At 49.2% G+C, this 20,760-nt stretch overlaps 1 protein-coding gene across 1 annotated transcript in view; it reads left to right on the top strand.

The window, feature by feature from the left end:
• LOC144754214 (E3 ubiquitin-protein ligase TRIM39-like) overlaps window positions 1–20,760 on the top strand; it is a 256,583-nt gene that overhangs the window by 231,322 nt on the left and 4,501 nt on the right. Inside the window, exon 5 of the mRNA XM_078641799.1 lies at window positions 426–475. Within this exon, the coding sequence (XP_078497925.1) occupies window positions 426–475 (50 nt within the window). The remainder of the gene's footprint in view (window positions 1–425; window positions 476–20,760) is intronic.

Genomic DNA, 20,760 nt, shown 5'->3' with positions numbered 1-20,760 from the left:
TTGAGTGTAGGAGTGTTGTTGTTGGGTGGTGGTCATAATACACGTGACCCCAATTCAGAAGGTATTTATTAAGTTTGTAGAACATACCCCACCTGGAGCAGATGTAACCTATTAGTTCTGTCCTGATTGAGCTAACCATTGTGCTTAGAAGACCCACACCATGGCACTTGGGGGCCTCCCTTGATGCACACTGGTCTCACTGAGCTATCTGCCCTAGAGAACCCACATCCAATCATAAGATATTAGAGGTATTTTTTGATATTGTTAGATCTTTGACTGTTGTGTTTGAACAGGAACTCACACTGAGTTCTAGACCGCCTCTTAATACTGAATCATATTTCAAATATGGGACTTGTGTTGTTCATCCTTTGTTCCTGTAGCTGTCATTGCTCTTTAATACAAAGATGATGTGTGTGTTATTACAGGTGTAATAATGTGAAGATTCAGTGTCCAGACGTGATGCAGATTTACAAAGGTAAATTTCATCGTGGCGATTAACTGTGTATGCTTCTGTTCATGAACATGGTATGGTTATATGTTTGATATAACGCACATGTGCCACTATAACATAACATCAACCTATGATCACAGGCAGGACCAATTCAGCTCAAGGCATCACAAACAAAATAAGTTACAGAAGTAACTTTTCTGATGTACACTTCTAACTTCAGTTTTCTCACCTTTTGCATACTCCCAGGTGTAAGACTGAAGCTGTAAAATTGCAAAAATTACCTGTAGGAAAGTGCCTTTTTTGCCCTGTACCTTAACAGACTCGCTGCAATTGCAGACTGCGTGTTTTGGTGCAGAACAAAGTGAAGAATCGACATGCCACACATCCCTGTTAGACCTGAGAGTATGATGCCCCAGCCATCAGTATAGCATCTGAGTGTTGATGTTTCCACCCAAATTGTTTTCATCTATGTATGCGATGCTGTACTGGGGAGTATGAATATGTGTAGTATGTGTCAGTGATATGAGTGTTGAATATGTGAATGAGGTGTCAGTGTGTGGTAGATAATTTTTGTTCAGCAAAATTCATATTAGTTTCCTAAGACCTAAAGAATCTGAGTACGGACTATACGTTTTCTACTTCGATTATGATCTTTAAAAGAAAATGTACTATTAAAACTTGTCAATACATTGTTAGAAATAATAGTGTTTAAAATAATGTGACAATATAAATTATACGAATGTTATGTGATTGCTTTTAAATAAGTGAATAATGAAATATAACACAAGTTTTAATTGAAATTTCTATGCTTGTGTGGAGATAACATTAGGTAATGACCCGTTGCTATGCTACATATTAGGGAGTATTAAAGTATTTAAGGTCACGTGGGAGGTTGTTCATTATTTCTGGTTTATTTCCCCCTTACTCCCAGACCAAATGAGTTCAGTTTTTCAGGGGGGCACTTTTTTCAGATAACACATCCCTGTGTGCCATGCCTACAATCCACTGCCCTGGCATAGGTAAGCCACCCCTGTAGCATTGTGACCTATACCAGTGATGAGGGTACAGGTGCATGAGCCGTGTACCCCTACAATGTCTAAGTAAATTCTTAGACATTGATAGTGCAGTAATGCCATAAAGAGAATATGGTATGGGAGTTTGTCATTACGAACTCCACAGCACCCTAATGGCTTTACTGAAAACTGGGACGTTTGGTACCAAACTTCTCAGCACATTAAACCCACACTGATTCCAGTGTGGGATTTAATGAAAAGTACCCTCAGGGGGCATCTTAGAGATGCCCCCTGAAAAACAACATAACTCTAGTGTCGTGGCTGAGTGGCTGCTCGCCAGTTGCCACCAGAAGACTTTTTTCTGGACTACTGGATCAAGAGCCTGCCGATCTCTGGGTCCTGAAACAAAGCACATCCTAGGACGAGGTGCCAAGCCTCCTCCCCCAGGATGCACTGGGTCCACGAAGGGGAAGCTTCAAAGGCCTGCCGCTTTTGTAAGCTACCCCAACATTTGCTCCACCCAGCAACTGGCCACCCACCGGTTCTGACCCCCACTTTGGTGGAAGAATCGGCAGGAAAACCAACTTAGGAGGAAAGGTGTGCCCACCTTTCCAAACCCCACCCCTCATGTGAGGGAAGCGAGGTGAAGCACAACTTTTAATCCCCGCCATCTTGAAGTTGGGTGGGATCCAGCCAACCAGAGTGAGGCTTATGCCCCTCTCCCCCTCCCACTTGAGACAAGCCTTCAGCCATTATCTGGGAGGAATAACAGTTGGCAACCTGAGCAGATAGCAAAAATAAAGTCCAAGTGTCAATGCTTGATGTATTCTTCTAGCTTTATTCCAAGTTATTAAGGTATACTTCCATGTGTTCCATCTTCTTACCACTTATTGTTCAAGCCTCAGACCATGCCAACACATGTTTCGTCCATACGGCTTTAAGCCATATACTTCATCAAGGCTAGAACAAGAATAAAGTAGCCAGATTACATTTAAACAATCTGGCATCTACATGAAGGGTAAAATACATCCTTCACCCATAATATTTCTGCCACTAGTGTGCAGAACTAAAGAAATAGTGGTGAAACAAGTCAAAGAACGGGGCAACTTACTAGTCATATAAAGGTCTTCAAAAAGTAAAACGAAGATGTTAAATTACACTAAGAAGCCATATAGAGATTCACCACTTCAGTGCATATGTGCTCACATAAACTAAAGAGTATGAAGAGGCATTTGTGGAACTGAAAAATCAGAAGTGAATGTCCCCCACCGCAACATGCTAGTTGTAAGTGCTGCATACCTTTATCAAAGAAATAAGTTGTCATCAAAACCCATGAAATTGGTTTTCTAGTGTCCCAAATAATCCTGAAGGAACAAAAACACAGAAGCTTCACTCTCAGAACAAACAACAGTAGGCTAACCGTAACGTCAAGGATCATATTGTATACAGTCCATTCACGTCCACCCATATTTACGGATGAAAAAGTATATGCAACCTCAAATTCTAACGTAAGCAAGAGGGGACCTTCATGCATGTTTGCAAGGTTATAATTAAAATCACAAAATATAAAGGGATAATTCATACCTAAAATCCAAGGGTATAACCACGCATAATATAAGTGAAAATGTTCGCCAATATCGGCGACGTGAGTAAAAGAAGGGTCACAATGGACCAAATATCCTTTAGAAGCAAGAAATGTTGTAAGCCTTACAAAAAAGTTACATCGTCACTACCATCACTTACATATGAGCAAAAACTAGACTCTGTGCCCACTATACCTTACTCTTGTATAGTATATACAGAGCCATCTTCCTACAGTACCCTGCTTCGCTGGTAAGTGTTGTGTGGCTCGTCACCTACATCGTACTGCTCCATAAGAGATATGCAGAGCTGGATATGAGTGCCACCCATGCTACCTGGTGTTCTTTCTTTGCAGCCAGAAGTGGATCAGCAGCTATCCCTCATCTCTTCAGAAGACCATCCCCTCAAAAAAGTAAATCCAGTGTGCAAGGAAATTGTCCCCCCATAAAACTACAGGATTCATACCCTGGAGGGACTGCAAATAGCTCACTAATCTGTGCAGCCCTTCCAGCAAAACCCACAGACATGTAGTGGCTGAGGATGTGGTTCACAGAGACAATGTGTAGGACGGGGCAGCATGCAGCTCACCCCTTTTCTCTCCAGCTACCCGCTGCTACAAAGGTGATTCAGTGTGTCCTTCCAGGCACACAGCCACCCTGTCAGAAGCAGAATCCAGTATTTTCTCCCAGGGTAGTGAATAATCTCTTTGGACAAGTGGGTACAGCAGATTGTCGCTCAGTGCTACACCCTCCCACTCAACTCCTTCCCGTCGCATCTTTTACTACCCTAGGGGCAGCTGAGGGAAGACCATCTGTCCCTTTTGCAGCAAAAAGTGCAGGCCCGGACCATAGACAGACTAGCAGCATTAGAAGTAGACACTGATTTTTACTCCTGTTACTTTCTTGTGCCGAAGAAGGAAGGAGGCCTTCATCGTATTTTAGAACTTCTATCTCTCGGTGTCTTTCTACAAAAGTATGCAGTCAAGATGCTTACATTGGCCAAGGTCTTGTCTGCTGTCGACCCTGGACACTGGATGGTAACGTTGGGCCTGCAGGACGCTTATTTCCACATGCCCATCCATCAGGCCCACTGGCACTCTTTGCGGTTCACAGTGGGACAAGAGTATTTCCAGTTCACTTTTCTCCCCTTTGGCCTCACCAGTACCAGTGCCCCTCGGATGTTCACAAATGTAATGGCAGTGGTTACAGCACATCTTTGGAGGTCAGGGGTCCCAGCCTTCCACTACATTGATGACTTGCTGTGGAAGGTGGGCTCGCCCCAGTCACCCACCTCCAGACTAATGCAAACTTCCTCACATCATTGGGGTTTACTAGCAACGTGCCTAAGTCACACCTCTTTCCGCAGATGCTCCCTTTCATCAGTCCTATTCTGGACATGGTACAGTTTTGTACCTTCCTCCGAGAGCGAAGAGTCCAGGACATTCGGGCTATGATCCCGATGTTTTAACATTTGTCCTGGATCTCAGTTAGGATGACAGTGTGGCTGCTGGAGCTACTGGTCTCCTGCAACCTGCTTGTGAAGCATGCCAGATGGCATTTGCAAGCTCTACATTTGGCTCTAAGGTCCCAGCAGGCACAGCATCAGGAGGATTGGTCTAATCATGTCCCTGTATCAGGAGAGACTGGCTCAGTCATAGGCCTTTGTCCCTACCACAAAACTGGTGATGGAAGTGTTGGTTCTGGGTTGGAGAGACCACCTGGGAGAGGTGGAGATCACTCACATCTGGTTTCTGGCCAAGGCCCCTCTCCATATCAACCTTCTGGAGCTGTGGGCCATCTGTTTAACGTTGAAAGCCTTTCTGCCATCCATCAAAGGGAGGTTGGACAACACCACTGTCATGTGGTACTGCAACAAATAGGGCGTCGTGGGGTTGTGAACTCTGAGCCAGAGGTGCTATGCATCTGGAGGTGGCTGGATCACTAGGGGAATTTCCTGGTGACAGATCATTTGGCGGGATCTCTGAATGCCAGGACTCAGCGGCTGACCCCTAGCGGATCATGAATGTCTGCTACTCACGAAGTGTGGGAGTGTGTGGTATCCGGAATCCCTGGGTATGAGCATGTGGCCTCCGATCAGTATCTTCTGTTAGACATTCATTCTAAGTTTTACAGAAATTCCAATGCAGTAATTTCACACCTGAAATTACTGATAATGCTAGGAGTGGTAACGGTGGGCAATTCTTGTTATTGCTGTATTGTGAGATTTTTCCTAAAGAATGTGACATTACGTCATATATTGGTATTTGCTGCAATGAGAAATCTGGGGTAAGCGCAACATAGTTTATTCAGTTAGGGGAAGTGTTGGAGAGTGGGGTCTGCAATCCCATGGCCACCCCAGATTTTTGCTTTTTGCTTCACTGATTTACGACTTTTCCTGGCTGTGGGCCTGCTAATCAGACCCACAGCCTAGCTGTTCTCTCTCTAAATTACAACCATGTACCTTAGGTGCATCTTACCAGTTGGTACTGGGCCACCTTATTAGTCCCTGTACAGTATACCTTAGGTATCCAGGGCATAGGTGTACCCAGGGCCTACCAGGGGCTGAAGCATGTATTATGCCACCCCTGGCTGGCCATCCAAACAGACACAACTGGCTGCACGACAGCTGGGGCAAGGTGGTGTAATCACCCTTTGCTTTAGATATAGTATACCTATATCTAACCCTAAACTGGACACATATATTCCTATCAGTCACTCCTATGGCAGGCCTTGTCAATCCTGAAGGCAGAGTGCTTGAATTATGTGATATGGTGCTCTGGCATGAGCTGAGCCCGTTTGCAGCTTGCGGAACCTAGTCCTAATAGCTGTTCCATGATAACGCTATACCATATACTCTTAAGTGCATTATAATCCTCGAGGTTAAATGCTAACTTTGGCATAGCATTATCAAAACATGTAGAGTAAGGTGTCATACGAATTGGAATACTAACCCCTCGCCAGTTCTGGCGACGGGGTTAGCATTCCACCCTTCTAGAGGGACACGACATGTATGTGACTGTGAACCCCGGTTAAAGTCAGACATAGCCTCAGCTCCACAAAATGGATGCTGCCACCGAGACACAAGTCTGCCCTCCTGCTGCTGGGAGTCCTTCCAGCAACGGAGGCCTGGACAAAGGGTTTCCTGTCAGGGGCGGTGCTAGCACCATCCCAGACAGGATTTTGTGTATCCCAGGTAGGCAGGGCTGAAAGGAAGGTGACTGCAAAGTGGCACCCCGGTGCTCACTGTGCATAGCCTGGCTCAAACCAGTTCCAGGGGCACCCCAGCCCCTGAGCTGGGGAGAGACTGGACAAAGGAGAGGGGTGTAACCACCCCCCTCCTGGTCCCACCCATAGGGCAGGACCTAGTCGTGTGCCAGCCCCTTTTCTTAGGATAAAGGGAAGAGCGGGCCCCCTTCCCAAATTAGATCATCTTTGAATCCTGAAACTACTTTCCACGAAAGGAACTCTCCACTTCTTCTCAAGATTTCTCCCTTGTGACTAAGGAGTAGTCACCCTGCACCAGCAGGCACCACCGAAGCTCTTCTGCGGTTTGCTGTAAGTCCATCCTTCGGATCAAGACTGCCCAGCTCGACGAGAACCGGTCTTCCCACCATCTCTGACCTCTACCTACATCATCCAGCCCAGTTGCGATTCGTGGGTGTGACGAGACCCGTGGGACCGGCCATCTTCAAGACCTGCACGACGCTTCACCAGCACGACTCCCGAGAGACCCTCGAGTAAGTGCACTGGGGTTTGAGAAGCCCTAACCCTGAGCAGCTCCAGCACCGAAGTCCAGCTCCCCAGCATCCACGAGATCTGCGTGGGGCCCTTCTGCTCTTTGCTGCTCACCGCGTTGTCCGGCTACTTGCCTGTTGGCTTGTGGCCCTCCTGACGACGAACTACGACATTTCCATCGCTGGTCTGGTTGCTCCAGACTGGCCCTTGCTCCCCTTCAACAGAGGAGCACCCCGGACCCTCCTGGTCCACTCTAGACGCCATCTCGAGTCCACCGCGTGGGCTTGAATTTGCCAAGGCTTGTTGCTCCAATCCTGGTTTCAGCCGCGCCGACAGCAGACACCGTCATGGGACAGCTCGCCCCTCCATCCTGGTCGCCGACAACGCCTCCTGGTCCGAGAGACGGCAGAGCCCAGCGTCGCCCACTCACCTGGTCAAGGTGATTCCATCCGGTGCCATCCTGGTGCCCACCTGATCACTGGCTAGTGATCAAGAACTGAGTCCCCTCTGCTTTCAGGTCATCTTCAACCCCGATCCAGGCTTGGATCCCATCGAACTTCTTCACTGGTCGCCTGCCAGCAACTTCTTCTTTCAGGCTCCATAGACTTCAACGAGGATTCCCGACGTCACTTGAACCCTATGCAGCCGCGGCCCCTGGGCTAGGTAACTTGAGTATCTCGGTACTCCAGCACGGGTTCACTATCCAAGTGTCCAGATCCTTTGTCGTTTTTAGTCTACCTAGTCGGATTCGTCAGCTAACACTTACTTTACGAAAGCTAGCATCCATAGACTTCTTCCCGCATCCCGCGTGAGAGTGCACACTCTGCACCCGATCTCCCTAGGCCTCTTGCTTGTAATCTGAAGGTTCAGTAGTGTAGTCCTAGCGATCCTGAAGCCTCTGGATCTTGTTACTTACCTGCTAGTATTTCGCATTCCACTTTTGTAGTATATGGTTTTTCGTGCCCCTCGGGCATTTGTGTAAATTGTGCAACTTAAAGTATTTTCGTAAGAGTTTTGTAGTGTGCTTAGCTCCCTGACTCATAAAGAGTTCAGGGTAGACTTGTTATAAATAAATATCCTTTATTTTCATAACAACTTGTGTGGTGTCCTTTCACTTGGTGTTCAAGGGGTATATGTGATGGTAAAACAGCTGGCTTAACACGCCCTCTAGAGTTTAGCCTAAAGACTGCTTTTGTCCACGCTACTAGGATAGCTGGTCTAATAAGGTTGACTTCAACCAATCATCAATAAGGGTCGTTTGGAATGATACACAGTGATCACTAGAATAGTGAGCACTACATATCAGGCCAACTTCTCACATTGGTGTGCAGCGGTTGGGATTTGAGCTTGCTGTTGTTTTACCTCGCACGTATCCTAAGAATATCATTTGAAAGATCACATAAGTACCCAGGTACATATAACTTAACTTAGAATACTCTGAGTTCTACTGAACCAGCTGTTGTAGTGTAACAGGGCCTAGCACACCCTGACTACAACTCTTAGCAAGGGATCAGTAGGTAAACCCATAGTGTAGGTAGGTGCATCACTTACACCACACTAGAAGCATGTCTACCCATGGAGAGTCTTCAGAGACTCCCCTTGTGGTTGTTGACCCTCCACAGGTCACTTTCAGATATGCAGCCCTTAGCTTCCAGGAGATGAGACAATTGTGTACCTCCAGGAAACTAAAACAGGGTTCTAACCCTACCACTCCTTTTCTGTTAGGTCTCTTAGATACATATGATGCCAGAAGGGCTACTCAGACAGATGGGAGCATGCCAGCCTTAGAAGGTACCCTTGGTGATCCTGACCTCACTGAAGCAGTTGATGTAGAAGAGGAGGAGGAAGCTGAGGAGGAATCTGGGGATGAGGCAGACAAAGGTCCTGAGCTAGTCAGCAGACTTACTAGGGCCAACTTAGATTTGCATAGGCAAGGATCTGGGGGACCCCCAGTACTGACCCTAAGCAGGCCTAACCTTGGAGTTAGAAGAGATAGATCTCATTCTAGGGACTCCAATAGATCTCTGCACTCTAATGCCTCTTCTCAGAGGAGAAGGATTTCTCCCCAGAGGAGATTGACTTCCCCTCAGAGAAGAGAACATGAAGCAAGGATGAAACAGGCTAATCTGAGGATTGAAAGGGAAGAACTTGCCCTGGCCAAAGAGAAGCTTGCCTTTGCTAGAGAGCAGCAGATGAGTGGGACAGTCCCCACTGGTGGCAGCAATATCCCTTCCAAGGATAAAGACAGGAGTATAGATACTAGACACCTGAGTAAAATAGTGCCCCCCTTTAAACAAGGGGATGACATCCACAAGTGGATGACTGCTTTGGAGAGGGCCCGCACTGTCCAGTGCATCCCCCCAAATCAATGGGCAGCTATATTGTGGCTCTCCTTTGAAGGCAAAGGTAGAGATAAGCTCCTCACTACTAGAGCTGAGGATGCTAACAATTACCAAGTCCTGAAGAATACACTGATTGATGGGTTTGGCTTAACAACTGAGCAGTACAGGTTGCTGTTCAGAGACACCCAGAAAACTCAGTCTCAGGATTGGGCTGATTTCGTAGATTGTGCCACTAAGGCTTTTGAAGGCTGGTTACTGGGAAGTAAAGTTACTGATTTCACAGGATTGTATAATCTAATTATGAGAGAACAAATCTTAAGTAATCGTCAGAATCAGTTGTTGCATTAGCACCTTATTGACTCAGATCTGACCTCTCCCCAAGAATTGGGAAAGAAGGCAGACAGATGGGTCAGGACAAGGGTCAAGCAGCAGAACCAGAACCAGGGTGGTGGCCAAAAGAAGGCAGATCCCAAGGGTAATGAGAACAAGCAAAATTACCAGAAGTCTTCAACAGGGCCCCAACAATCCAAAGAGGGTGGGACCCAGAATTCCCAGAATTCCCAAAAGAAGAAGAACAATGGTCAGAAGAAACCATGGTGCCAGTACTGTAAAAGTAATACTCACTGGTTTAGTGAGTGCACCAAGAAAGGCCCAACTCCTACCACTACTGCCCCTAAGGCACCTGCACCCCCTAGTTCAGTTAGTAGTGGTAGTAATCCTCCTAAGGCTATAGTGGGGTTAACCCTGGGAACTGAGGCGGGCTCTGACTTAGTCAGAATACCTACTCAGGCTGTTCTTGTTTGTACTGGGGACATGGATATGGCCCCTACACTAAGCCCCAGTACTCTGGGCAAGTACAGGCAGACGCCTTTGATAAATGGAAAAATGGCTCAGGCCTACAGGGACACTTGTGCCAGTGTCACCATGGTGACACCTAACTTTGTGGACCCTGACCAGGTAATTCTGGGAGCAGACTACCTGGTGACCAATGCTAGCAATGCCACTACCTCCCATGGTATGGCACTTGTTAACTTCTCCTGGGGAGGGGTAAATGGCCTCAAAAGGGTTGTTGTTAGTTCAGACCTCCCTGTGGACTGTCTTTTGGGCAATGATTTGGAATCCTCCTTATGGTCAGATGTGGAGTATAGGACTCATGTGGAAATGTTAGGTTTGTCAGCACATGTCCTTGCTGTGACTAGGTCACAGGCCAAGAAATGCCCAGCTGAACTAGTGCTGGATCCTGTAACAATGGACCAGACACTAACCAAGAGAAAGAGCAGTAGGGGTAAGGTTGACCCTTCCCCCCTGCCTCAGGAACAGGATCAGCTCTCTCAGGAGACTGACCCCAAGACCCCAGAAGGAACTGTCCTAGAGGAGCTTGAGCCTGAACAGGTTGAGTTTCTTGGGACAGGGGGCCCTTCCAGGGCAGACTTGAGGCAGGCACAGTTAGACTGTTCCTCTCTTGAACCCCTCAGACAGCAGGCTGCTGCAGAGGCTGCAGGGAATGCCACAGGTGCCCATAAAGTGTACTGGGATGATGGACTCCTTTACTCTGAGGCAAGAGACCCCAAGCCTGGTGCTACCAGGAGGCTGGTCATCCCCTTGTCTCTGAGAGGTTTCCTTCTCACCTTGGCCCATGAAATTCCCCTTGCAGGTCACTTAGGCCAGAACAAGACTTGGGACAGGCTTGCCCCACACTTTCACTGGCCTCACATGTCTGAGGACACTAAGGACTTTTGTCGTTCATGTGTCACCTGCCAAGTCAGTGGCAAATCAGGTGGCACCACAAAGCCCCCCTTATACCACTACCTGTGGTGGGGGTTCCCTTTGAGAGAGTGGGGATTGACATTGTTGGACCAATGGACCCCCCAACGGCATCTGGGCACAGATTTATACTGGTGGTAGTGGATCATGCCACCAGGTATCCAGAAGCTATTCCCCTTAGAACCACTACAGCTCCTGTTGTGGCAAGGGCCCTGCTTGGAGTTTTCTCCAGAGTGGGGTTCCCTAAGGAGGTTATCTCTGACAGAGGTGCAAACTTCATGTCAGGATACTTGACTGCTATGTGGAAGAAATGTGGTGTCAATTACAAATTCACCACACCCTATCACCCACAATGCAATGGGCTTGTTGAGAGATTCAACAAGACCCTCAAAGGGATGATAAAATGGTTACCTGAAAAGCTTAGGCAAAGATGGGACATCCTTTTACCCTGCCTTCTGTTTGCTTACAGAGAGGTCCCACAGAAGGGGGTTGGTTACAGCCCTTTTAAGCTTTTATTTGGACATCCTGTAAGAGGACCCCTATGTCTCGTGAAGGAAGGATGGGAGTTACCTCTCAAAAAGCCTAAACTTGACATAGTGGACTATGTACTTGGTCTCCGCTCCAGGATGGCAGAGTACATGGAGAAGGCATCTAAAAACCTTGAGGCCAGCCAGGAACTTCAAAAAGCTTGGCATGACCAAAAGGCTGTCCTAACTGTATACCATGCAGTACAGAAGGTGTGGGTGTTGGAGCCAGTGGCCCCAGCAGCTCTCCAAGACAAATGGTCTGGACCCCACATCATCATTGAGCAAAAGGGAGAAGTCACCTACTTGGTTGACATGGGAACTCCCAGGAGCCCTCACAGAGTACTTCATGTGAATAGGCTCAAAGCATTTGTCAACAGGGAGGACATGGGCTTGCTCATGGCCACAGATGAGGGACAGGAGGAAGAGAGTGACCCTCTCCCAGACCTGCTCACTCAGAACCCTGATGATGGGTCAGTAGATGGTGTAGTCTTTTCTGACAGCCTCTCTGAGCATCAGCAAAAGGATTGTAGGCAAGTCCTTCAATCTTTCAGACAAATGTTTTCTCTGACCCCCAGTCAGACAAACTGGTGCACACATGAGGTGGACACTGGAGACAGTCTGCCTATAAAGAGTAAAATCTACAGGCAACCTGACCACGTCAGGGACTGCATAAAAACTGAAGTACAAAAGATGTTGGAATTGGGAGTCATTGAACCCTCAGAGAGCCCTTGGGCTAGTCCTGTAGTTCTAGTGCCTAAACCTCACACCCAAGATGGTAAGAGAGAGATGAGGTTTTGCGTAGACTATAGGGGTCTCAATGCTGTCACTAAGACAGATGCCCATCCAATACCCAGGGCAGATGAACTGATAGACAAGTTGGCTTCTGCAACTTTCTTAAGTACATTTGACCTAAGAGCTGGTTATTGGCAAATCAGGTTAGCTGAGGATGCCAAGGCCAAGACATCATTTTCTACCCCAGGAGGTCATTACCAATTTGTGGTGATTCCCTTTGGTTTGAAAAATTCACCTGCCACTTTTCAAAGGTTGGTGAACCAAGTCCTCACTGGGTTGGATGACTTTTGTGCAGCATATCTTGATGATATTGCTGTCTTTAGCTCCACCTGGGAGGATCACCTGATCCACCTAAGGAAAGTTTTGGAGGCTCTGCAAAAGGCAGGCCTCACTATCAAGGCTACTAAGTGCCAGATAGGGCAGAGTCAAGTTGTATACTTGGGCCACCTTGTAGGTGGAGGCCAAGTTCAACCTTTGGAGAGCAAGATACAGGCCATAAAGGACTGGGCTCCTCCAACCACCCAGACACAGGTCAGAGCTTTCTTGGGCCTGTTTGGTTACTATAGGAAATTTGTCAGAAATTATGGGTCCATTGTGACACCACTTAATGACCTGACAAGTAAGAAAATGCCAAAGAAAGTTCAGTGGACAGTTAGCTGTCAAAAGGCATTCGATGACCTAAAGCAGGCCATGTGCACTGCACCTATTCTCAAGAGTCCAGACTACTCCAAAATCTTCATTGTCCAAACAGATGCTTCTGAGTTGGGTGTGGGAGCTGTTCTATCTCAGCTGAATATTGATGGTCATGACCAGCCCATTGCTTTTATAAGCAGAAGGCTGACCCCTAGAGAGAAACGTTGGTCAGCTATTGAGAGGGAGGCCTTTGCTGTGGTTTGGGCCCTGAAGAAGTTGAGGCCCTACTTGTTTGGTACTCACTTCAAGATTCAGACCGACCATAAGCCCCTCTTATGGCTAAATCAAATGAAGGGTGAAAATCCCAAACTTCTTAGGTGGTCCATTTCCCTACAGGGGATGGACTTTACAGTGGAGCAGCGCCCAGGGACTGACCATGGTAATGCAGATGGTCTCTCCAGGTACTTCCACTTAGAGCAAGAAGACTCACCTGGTCAAGGTTAGTTTAATGTCCCTAAGTTTGGGGGGGGGGTTGTGTAGGAGAGTGGGGTCTGCAATCCCATGGCCACCCCAGATCTTTGCTTTTTGCTTCACTGATTTACGACTTTCCCTGGCTGTGGGCCTGCTAATCAGACCCACAGCCTAGCTGTTCTCTCTCTAAATTACACCCATGTACCTTAGGTGCATCTTACCAATTGGTACTGGGCCACCTTATTAGTCCCTGTACAGTATACCTTAGGTATCCAGGGCATAGGTGTACCCAGGGCCTACCAGGGGCTGAAGCATGTATTATGCCACCCCTGGCTGGCCATCCAAACAGACACAACTGGCTGCACGACAGCTGGGGCAAGGTGGTGTAATCACCCTTTGCTTTAGATATAGTATACCTATATCTAACCCTAAACTGGACACATATATTCCTATCAGTCACTCCTATGGCAGGCCTTGTCAATCCTGAAGGCAGAGTGCTTGGAATTATGTGAGATGGTGCTCTGGCATGAGCTGAGCCCGTTTGCAGCTTGCGGAACCTAGTCCTAATAGCTGTTCCATGATAACGCTATACCATATACTCTTAAGTGCATTATAATCCTCGCGGTTAAATGCTAACTTTGGCATAGCATTATCAAAACATGTCGAGTAAGGTGTCTTACGAATTGGAATACTAACCCCTAAGCCAGTTCTGGTGACGGGGTTAGCATTCCACCCTTCTAGAGGGACACGACATGTATGTGACTGTGAACCCCGGTTAAAGTCAGACATAGCCTCAGCTCCACAAAATGGATGCTGCCACCGAGACACAAGTCTGCCCTCCTGCTGCTGGGAGTCCTTCCAGCAACGGAGGCCTGGACAAAGGGTTTCCTGTCAGGGGCGGTGCTAGCACCATCCCAGACAGGATTTTGTGTATCCCAGGTAGGCAGGGCTGAAAGGAAAGTGACTGCAAAGTGGCACCCCGGTGCTCACTGTGCATAGCCCGGCTCAAACCAGTTCCAGGGGCACCCCAGCCCCTGAGCTGGGGAGAGACTGGACAAAGGAGAGGGGTGTAACCACCCCCTCCTGGTCCCACCCATAGGGCAGGACCTAGTCGTGTGCCAGCCCCTTTTCTTAGGATAAAGGTAAGAGCGGGCCCCCTTCCCAAATTAGATCATCTTTGAATCCTAAAACTACTTTCCACGAAAGGAACTCTCGACTTCTTCTCAAGATTTCTCCCTTGTGACTAAGGAGTAGTCACCCTGCACCAGCAGGCACCACCGAAGCTCTTCTGCGGTTTGCTGTAAGTCCATCCACCGGATCAAGACTGCCCAGCTCGACGAGAACCGGTCTTCCCGCCATCTCTGACCTCTACCTACATCATCCAGCCCAGCTGCGATTCGTGGGTGTGACGAGACCCGTGGGACCGGCCATCTTCAAGACCTGCACGACGCTTCACCAGCACGACTCCCGAGAGACCCTCGAGTAAGTGCACTGGGGTTTGAGAAGCCCTAACCCTGAGCAGCTCCAGCACCGAAGTCCAGCTCCCCAGTATCCACGAGATCTGCGTGGGGCCCTTCTGCTCTTTGCTGCTCACCGCGTTGTCCGGCTACTTGCCTGTTGGCTTGTGGCCCTCCTGACGACGAACTACGACATTTCCATCGCTGGTCTGGTTGCTCCAGACTGGCCCTTGCTCCCCTCCAACAGAGGAGCACCCCGGACCCTCCTGATCCACTCTAGACGCCATCTCGAGTCCACCGCGTGGGCTTGAATTTGCCAAGGCTTGTTGCTCCAATCCTGGTTTCAGCAGCGGCGACAGCAGACACCGTCATGGGACAGCTCGCCCCTCCATCCTGGTCGCCGACAACGCCTCCTGGTCCGAGAGACGGCAGAGCCCAGCGTCGCCCACTCACCTGGTCAAGGTGATTCCATCCGGTGCCATCCTGGTGCCCACCTGATCACTGGCTAGTGATCAAGAACTGAGTCCCCTCTGCTTTCAGGTCATCTTCAACCCCGATCCAGGCTTGGATCCCATCGAACTTCTTCACTGGTCGCCTGCCAGCAACTTCTTCTTTCAGGCTCCATAGACTTCAACGAGGATTCCCGACGTCACTTGAACCCTATGCAGCCGCGGCCCCTGGGCTAGGTAACTTGAGTATCTCGGTACTCCAGCACGGGTTCACTATCCAAGTGTCCAGATCCTTTGTCGTTTTTAGTCTACCTAGTCGGATTCGTCCGCTAACACTAACTTTACGAAAGCTAGCATCCATAGACTTCTTCCCGCATCCCGCGTGAGAGTGCACACTCTGCACCCGATCTCCCTAGGCCTCTTGCTTGTAATCTGAAGGTTCAGTAGTGTAGTCCTAGCGATCCTGAAGCCTCTGGATCTTGTTACTTACCTGCTAGTATTTCGCATTCCACTTTTGTAGTATATGGTTTTTCGTGTCCCTCGGGCATTTGTGTAAATTGTGGAACTTAAAGTATTTTCGTAAGAGTTTTGTTGTGTGCTTAGCTCCCTGACTCATAAAGAGTTCAGGGTAGACTTGTTATAAATAAATATCCTTTATTTTCATAACAACTTGTGTGGTGTCCTTTCACTTGGTGTTCAAGGGGTATATGTGATGGTAAAACAGCTGGCTTAACACGCCCTCTAGAGTTTAGCCTAAAGACTGCTCTTGTCCACGCTACTAGGATAGCTGGTCTAATAAGGTTGACTTCAACCAATCATCAATAAGGGTCGTTTGGAATGATACACAGTGATCACTAGAATAGTGAGCACTACATATCAGGCAAACTTCTCACAGGAAGCATATAAATTAGCAGCAAAAGGAACATGCGTAAATAAAAGTGCCCAAGTCCCAACTGATAAGTTACAGAACAAACCCCATAACACATTCTACCTTCCACAGTTCTAGCACCTACATGACCTAACACATTATCTGTCTCGCCCCCTCCTGGTTTGGAACGGGGAGCTTTGTGACATGGCAGTAGACTTCAGCAAGATATTCAGGCGTAGTGTTTTTACTCTCTACGTGAACAACACTATTCCACCTGATTTCACTATATCCTGGATCAGGCACGGTCCATCTCCTGAAGCATTGGTTGCTCCTGGCTTCGCTCTCTCAGGCAGTTGGATTTCTCTGGGTGTTCCTTAGGCTAGGATCACCGTGGGCTTCTCCTTCTGGACAGTCGTTTCTCCTCTATGGCCATGCAAATTCCTTCTTTCAGCAAGTAGGCAGGATTCTAGTCACTTGTTAGACCCTGGAACTTCTTCCAGCACAAAGTGGAGACTATAGGTGATATCCTTTCTCCTCTTTAAGACAGGCTGTCAGGCAGACACCAACCGTGGTCACATAGCAGCCCTTCAACAACTCTGCTGAGCACCCCCTTGTCATGAAGAACTTCTAAATGGAATCAAGTGAGGTGGTTCCGGTCCCACTTTTATACACATTTTGTAAACTGGCGATGAGGCTCCACTGTTTCAAGCTACAGAACCCCTTTAGAGTGATTTTATTTGAAGTGTCCATCACCGGATACTCTTCAGATACAGTCTTTGTGTAAAGTGATGCTCTCACATCAGGTAGCACTGGTACCCTCACTTCTTTTACACTTCTGTGGTCTGCACAGACATTAATAGTCACTATGCATTACCTCTTTACATTCTGCTCCATCAGGATAGACCTCAGATCTCCCATCACTTCATCCACATGGGTCTGTTTTCAATGGCTTCTTAGCGTAGGGCTTTGTAACCCAGAGTGACTTCATCAGGCTCACAGTTACAATTGGCCTTGCACCAATCCCTCAATGAGAGTTGAAGACTCAGTGACCATTTTTTGACCACGTCTTTATGGCAGCTTAAAACCTGTACATCACTGAGAGTCATGGGTCCTTGTGCTTTCAGTCCGTGGACAGGTAGTCGTCTGCTTCAGCACAGAGTCGTTTTGTGTGACCTTGATGTTGTGGATGGCTCCAATCAGGAAGGTGTGGTGCAGCACTCTCCCATGGAGGAACGAAAGAGGCAGCAGGGGCGTGAGGGGGCTCCTATGCACAGTTGATCACTACCAACCATGAGGATACCGAGGCAGTAGAGCATGTAGAGGCCCTTAGGCACCTAAACTCAGGGCACGATAACCAGGAGCAGCCCTTGGGTTAACATGACAGCGGAGAGAGTTCACAGGCAACCCACACTTGCATCACAGTCAACCCACACTTCCATCACAGTTCACTAAGATACTTAGGTGCAGATTTACAAGCCCTGTGCGCCACCAGTACGTCACTTTTCATGACGTACTGGTGGCGCAGGGGGCTCCTCCATATTTACAAGGAGAGGAAAAGCCACCCTGCCTGACTTTTCCTCTCCTTGAAAATACGGCCCCTTCACGCGCTGCACTTTGCGTTGAAGGGGCGATCCATGGGTGTTGCTGTTGATGTTCCCACGCAACACCCATGGAACAAGACACATCTCCAGATTTACGAGAAATTGGAAATATGCAGATGCGTCGGGATGCTACGCCACACTAGAGGTGGCGCAACGTGGAGAATGTTTTAATTTCTCCTCGTTTTATTCCTCTTTCAATGCTTACTGCAATCTACAGCACGTATTGAAAGAGAAAAATGCCTGTAGTGATTGTTTTTGTGCAGGAAGTGGCAGCTTCCTGCACAAAAACAATCTCCCCACGACGCAGGCATCCTTGCACCATGGTGCAAGGGTGCCTGCGCCAGCGCATGGTTGCAGTTTGTGCGCCAGCGCATGGAGAAGCACAGACATGTGACATATTCTTGTAAATATGTTGCATCCCTGTGCTTTGGAAGTGTTGCAGCGTGGCGCAGCCAAAGGGCTTGCGGTGCCACGCTGCAGCACTTCCTTGTGGATCTGCCCCAAAGATGGAATCTTTTCACTGTGGTCTGCTCAGGGGTATAAGCTGAGTAGGTACCTGCTCTCGGCAGTCTATGAATCGCCAACTTCTCCCTAGAATGCACTGGATGCTAACCTCTGATTCATGCCTGAAGTGAGGCAGATCTACTGCACACCTCCCTCCCGGAAACTGACAGCCTTATCTGGTACAGGACCGGCACAGGTTGCACCCCCACCCCCTCACGGAAACTGACAGCCTTATCTAGTAAAGGACAAGCACAGGTTAACCTCCCTTGTAATTTTCGTTCACCTCTCTCCCTGAAACAGACAGCCTTATCTAGTCTAGGACTGGAACAGATTCACCTCCCTCCTGGAAACTGAATGCCTTATCTGGTTCAGGACTGGCCCAGGATTGCCTCCCTCTTATAACCTGACATCCTTATCTTGTACAGGACTGGCACAGGTACACTTCCCTCCCTGAAACTGAAATCTAACCTGCTTCAGGACTGGCACAGGTTCACCTCCCTCCCTGAATCTTACAGTCTTATCTGGTTCAGGACTGGCACAGGTTCACCTTCCTCTCAGAAACGGACAGCCTTATCTCGTACAGGACAAGCACAGGTTAACCTCCCTTGTAATTTTCGTATACCTCTCTAGTCTCGCCTACCAGGTGGGTACGACATTATCCTTGTCTACATCACCAAGCCGACCGTTCCCTGGGATGGGGGCCCCACCAATCCTGATCACCGTTCTCAGGCCTGCCGCATAGCAAAGTGCCCGGGAAAGGGTCCCTGTGCCCGGGAAGGCCTCCCCTGTGCGGATAAATCAAGGAACTTTGACCGAGGCCCACTGGGCCCCGGGGCGGGCACTCCCACCCAGGGCTCCATCCTGCCAAGGGCCTAGGACGGGGTCTTTAGAAACTGGGGAGGCTTCCCCTGCTTGGCTTAGTTACAAATCTCTGACCAAGGCCACATGCCCCACCATCCTGGGGTCCGTCTTCTGGCTCACCGCAAGGCCAAGCACCTGGGACAGGATCCTGTGGGCCCGGGAAGGCTTCCCCGGCTCGGACGGTTTCAGGAGCTGCCGCACTGCCAATTACCCAGGACAGGGGTCCATAGGGCCCGTGGAGGCTTCCCTTGCTTGCCGTGATTCATAGGCTCCGGCAGGGACCCCGCCGGGCTCATGGGTGGGCCCTCCTCACCTCCTCCATCTTACCGCTTCCCCTACCTGGACTCCATCTTCCAGCCCACTGCATGGCCAAGCCCCTGGCGCGGGCTCACGTGGGCCAGGAAGGCCTCCTCGGCTGGGTCCATGAGCTCCGACTGTGCCCTCCTACCCTGGTCTCCGTCCTTCACCCTGCTGCACTGCAAAGGGCCCGGGACAGGGGTCCTTCGTGCCCGGGGAGGCTTCCCATGCTTGGCTTGGTTTCGGTGGACCTTAGAGTGGGGGCCCCACATCCTAGGCTTTGTCCTTCAGCCCACCGAAGGCCTCCCCTACTTGGCCAGGTCCAGGAGCTCGGACCGGCCCATGGGACCGCTGGGCTCTGTCCTATACCCTGCTGCCGTGCCAAGGGCCTGGTACGTGAGTCCATCAGCCCTGGGGAGTCTACCCCTTCTTGACTGGGTTCAGAAGCTCTGACAGGGGCCTCTCAGGGCCCTGGTGTGGGTCCTCCCATCCTGGGCTCTGTCCTCAGGCAAAGTTCCCGTGATAGAGTCCCGCGGGCCAGGGAAGGCCTTCCCTGCTCGGCTTGGTCCAGGAGTCCCTGGGGCAGGCCAGGGAAAGTGCCCCCGCTCTGGGCTCTGTACCCTGGCCTGCCGCACTTCCAAGGGCCTGGGATGGGGGTCCATCAAACCCGGGGAAACCTCTCCTGATTCACCTGCAAGTTAAGGTGCCTGCGGGCCCTGGGTAGGAGCTCTGTCAGTGGCCCACTCACAGCTTTGTGCCTGAGGCCCAGGAGGGGCTCCGAGCCCCCGGGCCGCAGAGTCCTTGTCTCCTTCAGGAACAAGCGGAAGCTCTTTTGTTCGAACTTGCCCATCTGGTCGCAATCTTGTTGTGCGCAATGCTTTCCAGTGGCGCTACCAGATGGCCAGCCTACCCTGGAAGTCCCGATGGGGACTAATTTGCTTCCCCGACCTTAGCCTGGGCTCAAGGAGGCCGGGTGTTTTCGCGCTTTCAATCCCCTCTGTAACTCAGTGCTCACGGATTACAGGAAAAGGGGGGGGGTTTCCTCCAGATTACTAGGGAAAGGGTACCTCAGACACCCTTGAGGTCGAATGAGGTCTGAGCTGGGCATAGCCAGGGCCCGGGTCCGCACCTGCCTCCCAGCCCTTTTTGATGGTCCTTTCCTCCGAGTCTGCCTTCCCTTGGAGCAGGCTGAGATGTGAAGCTGGCATCTCTGTGGAGGGTTATATAATGTAAACAACAAGGACCCCCTGATTAGAATTAATAATTCATGAGACAGGGAAATAAACAATTGTATACGTAATTCAAATAATCCTAACAAAAGTAAGGGTAGTTGCAAAAAGAAACTTACAAATTTATTTCCATATAAAACTATATTATTTTTAATGACTTCTCATGTTAAAAAAACAGTATTTTTG

Source organism: Lissotriton helveticus, chromosome 5_1, assembly GCF_964261635.1.
Source record: "Lissotriton helveticus chromosome 5_1, aLisHel1.1, whole genome shotgun sequence".
In the NCBI taxonomy this organism is placed as follows: Eukaryota; Metazoa; Chordata; class Amphibia; order Caudata; family Salamandridae; genus Lissotriton; species Lissotriton helveticus.
This window is presented reverse-complemented; position numbering and strand designations above follow the sequence as displayed.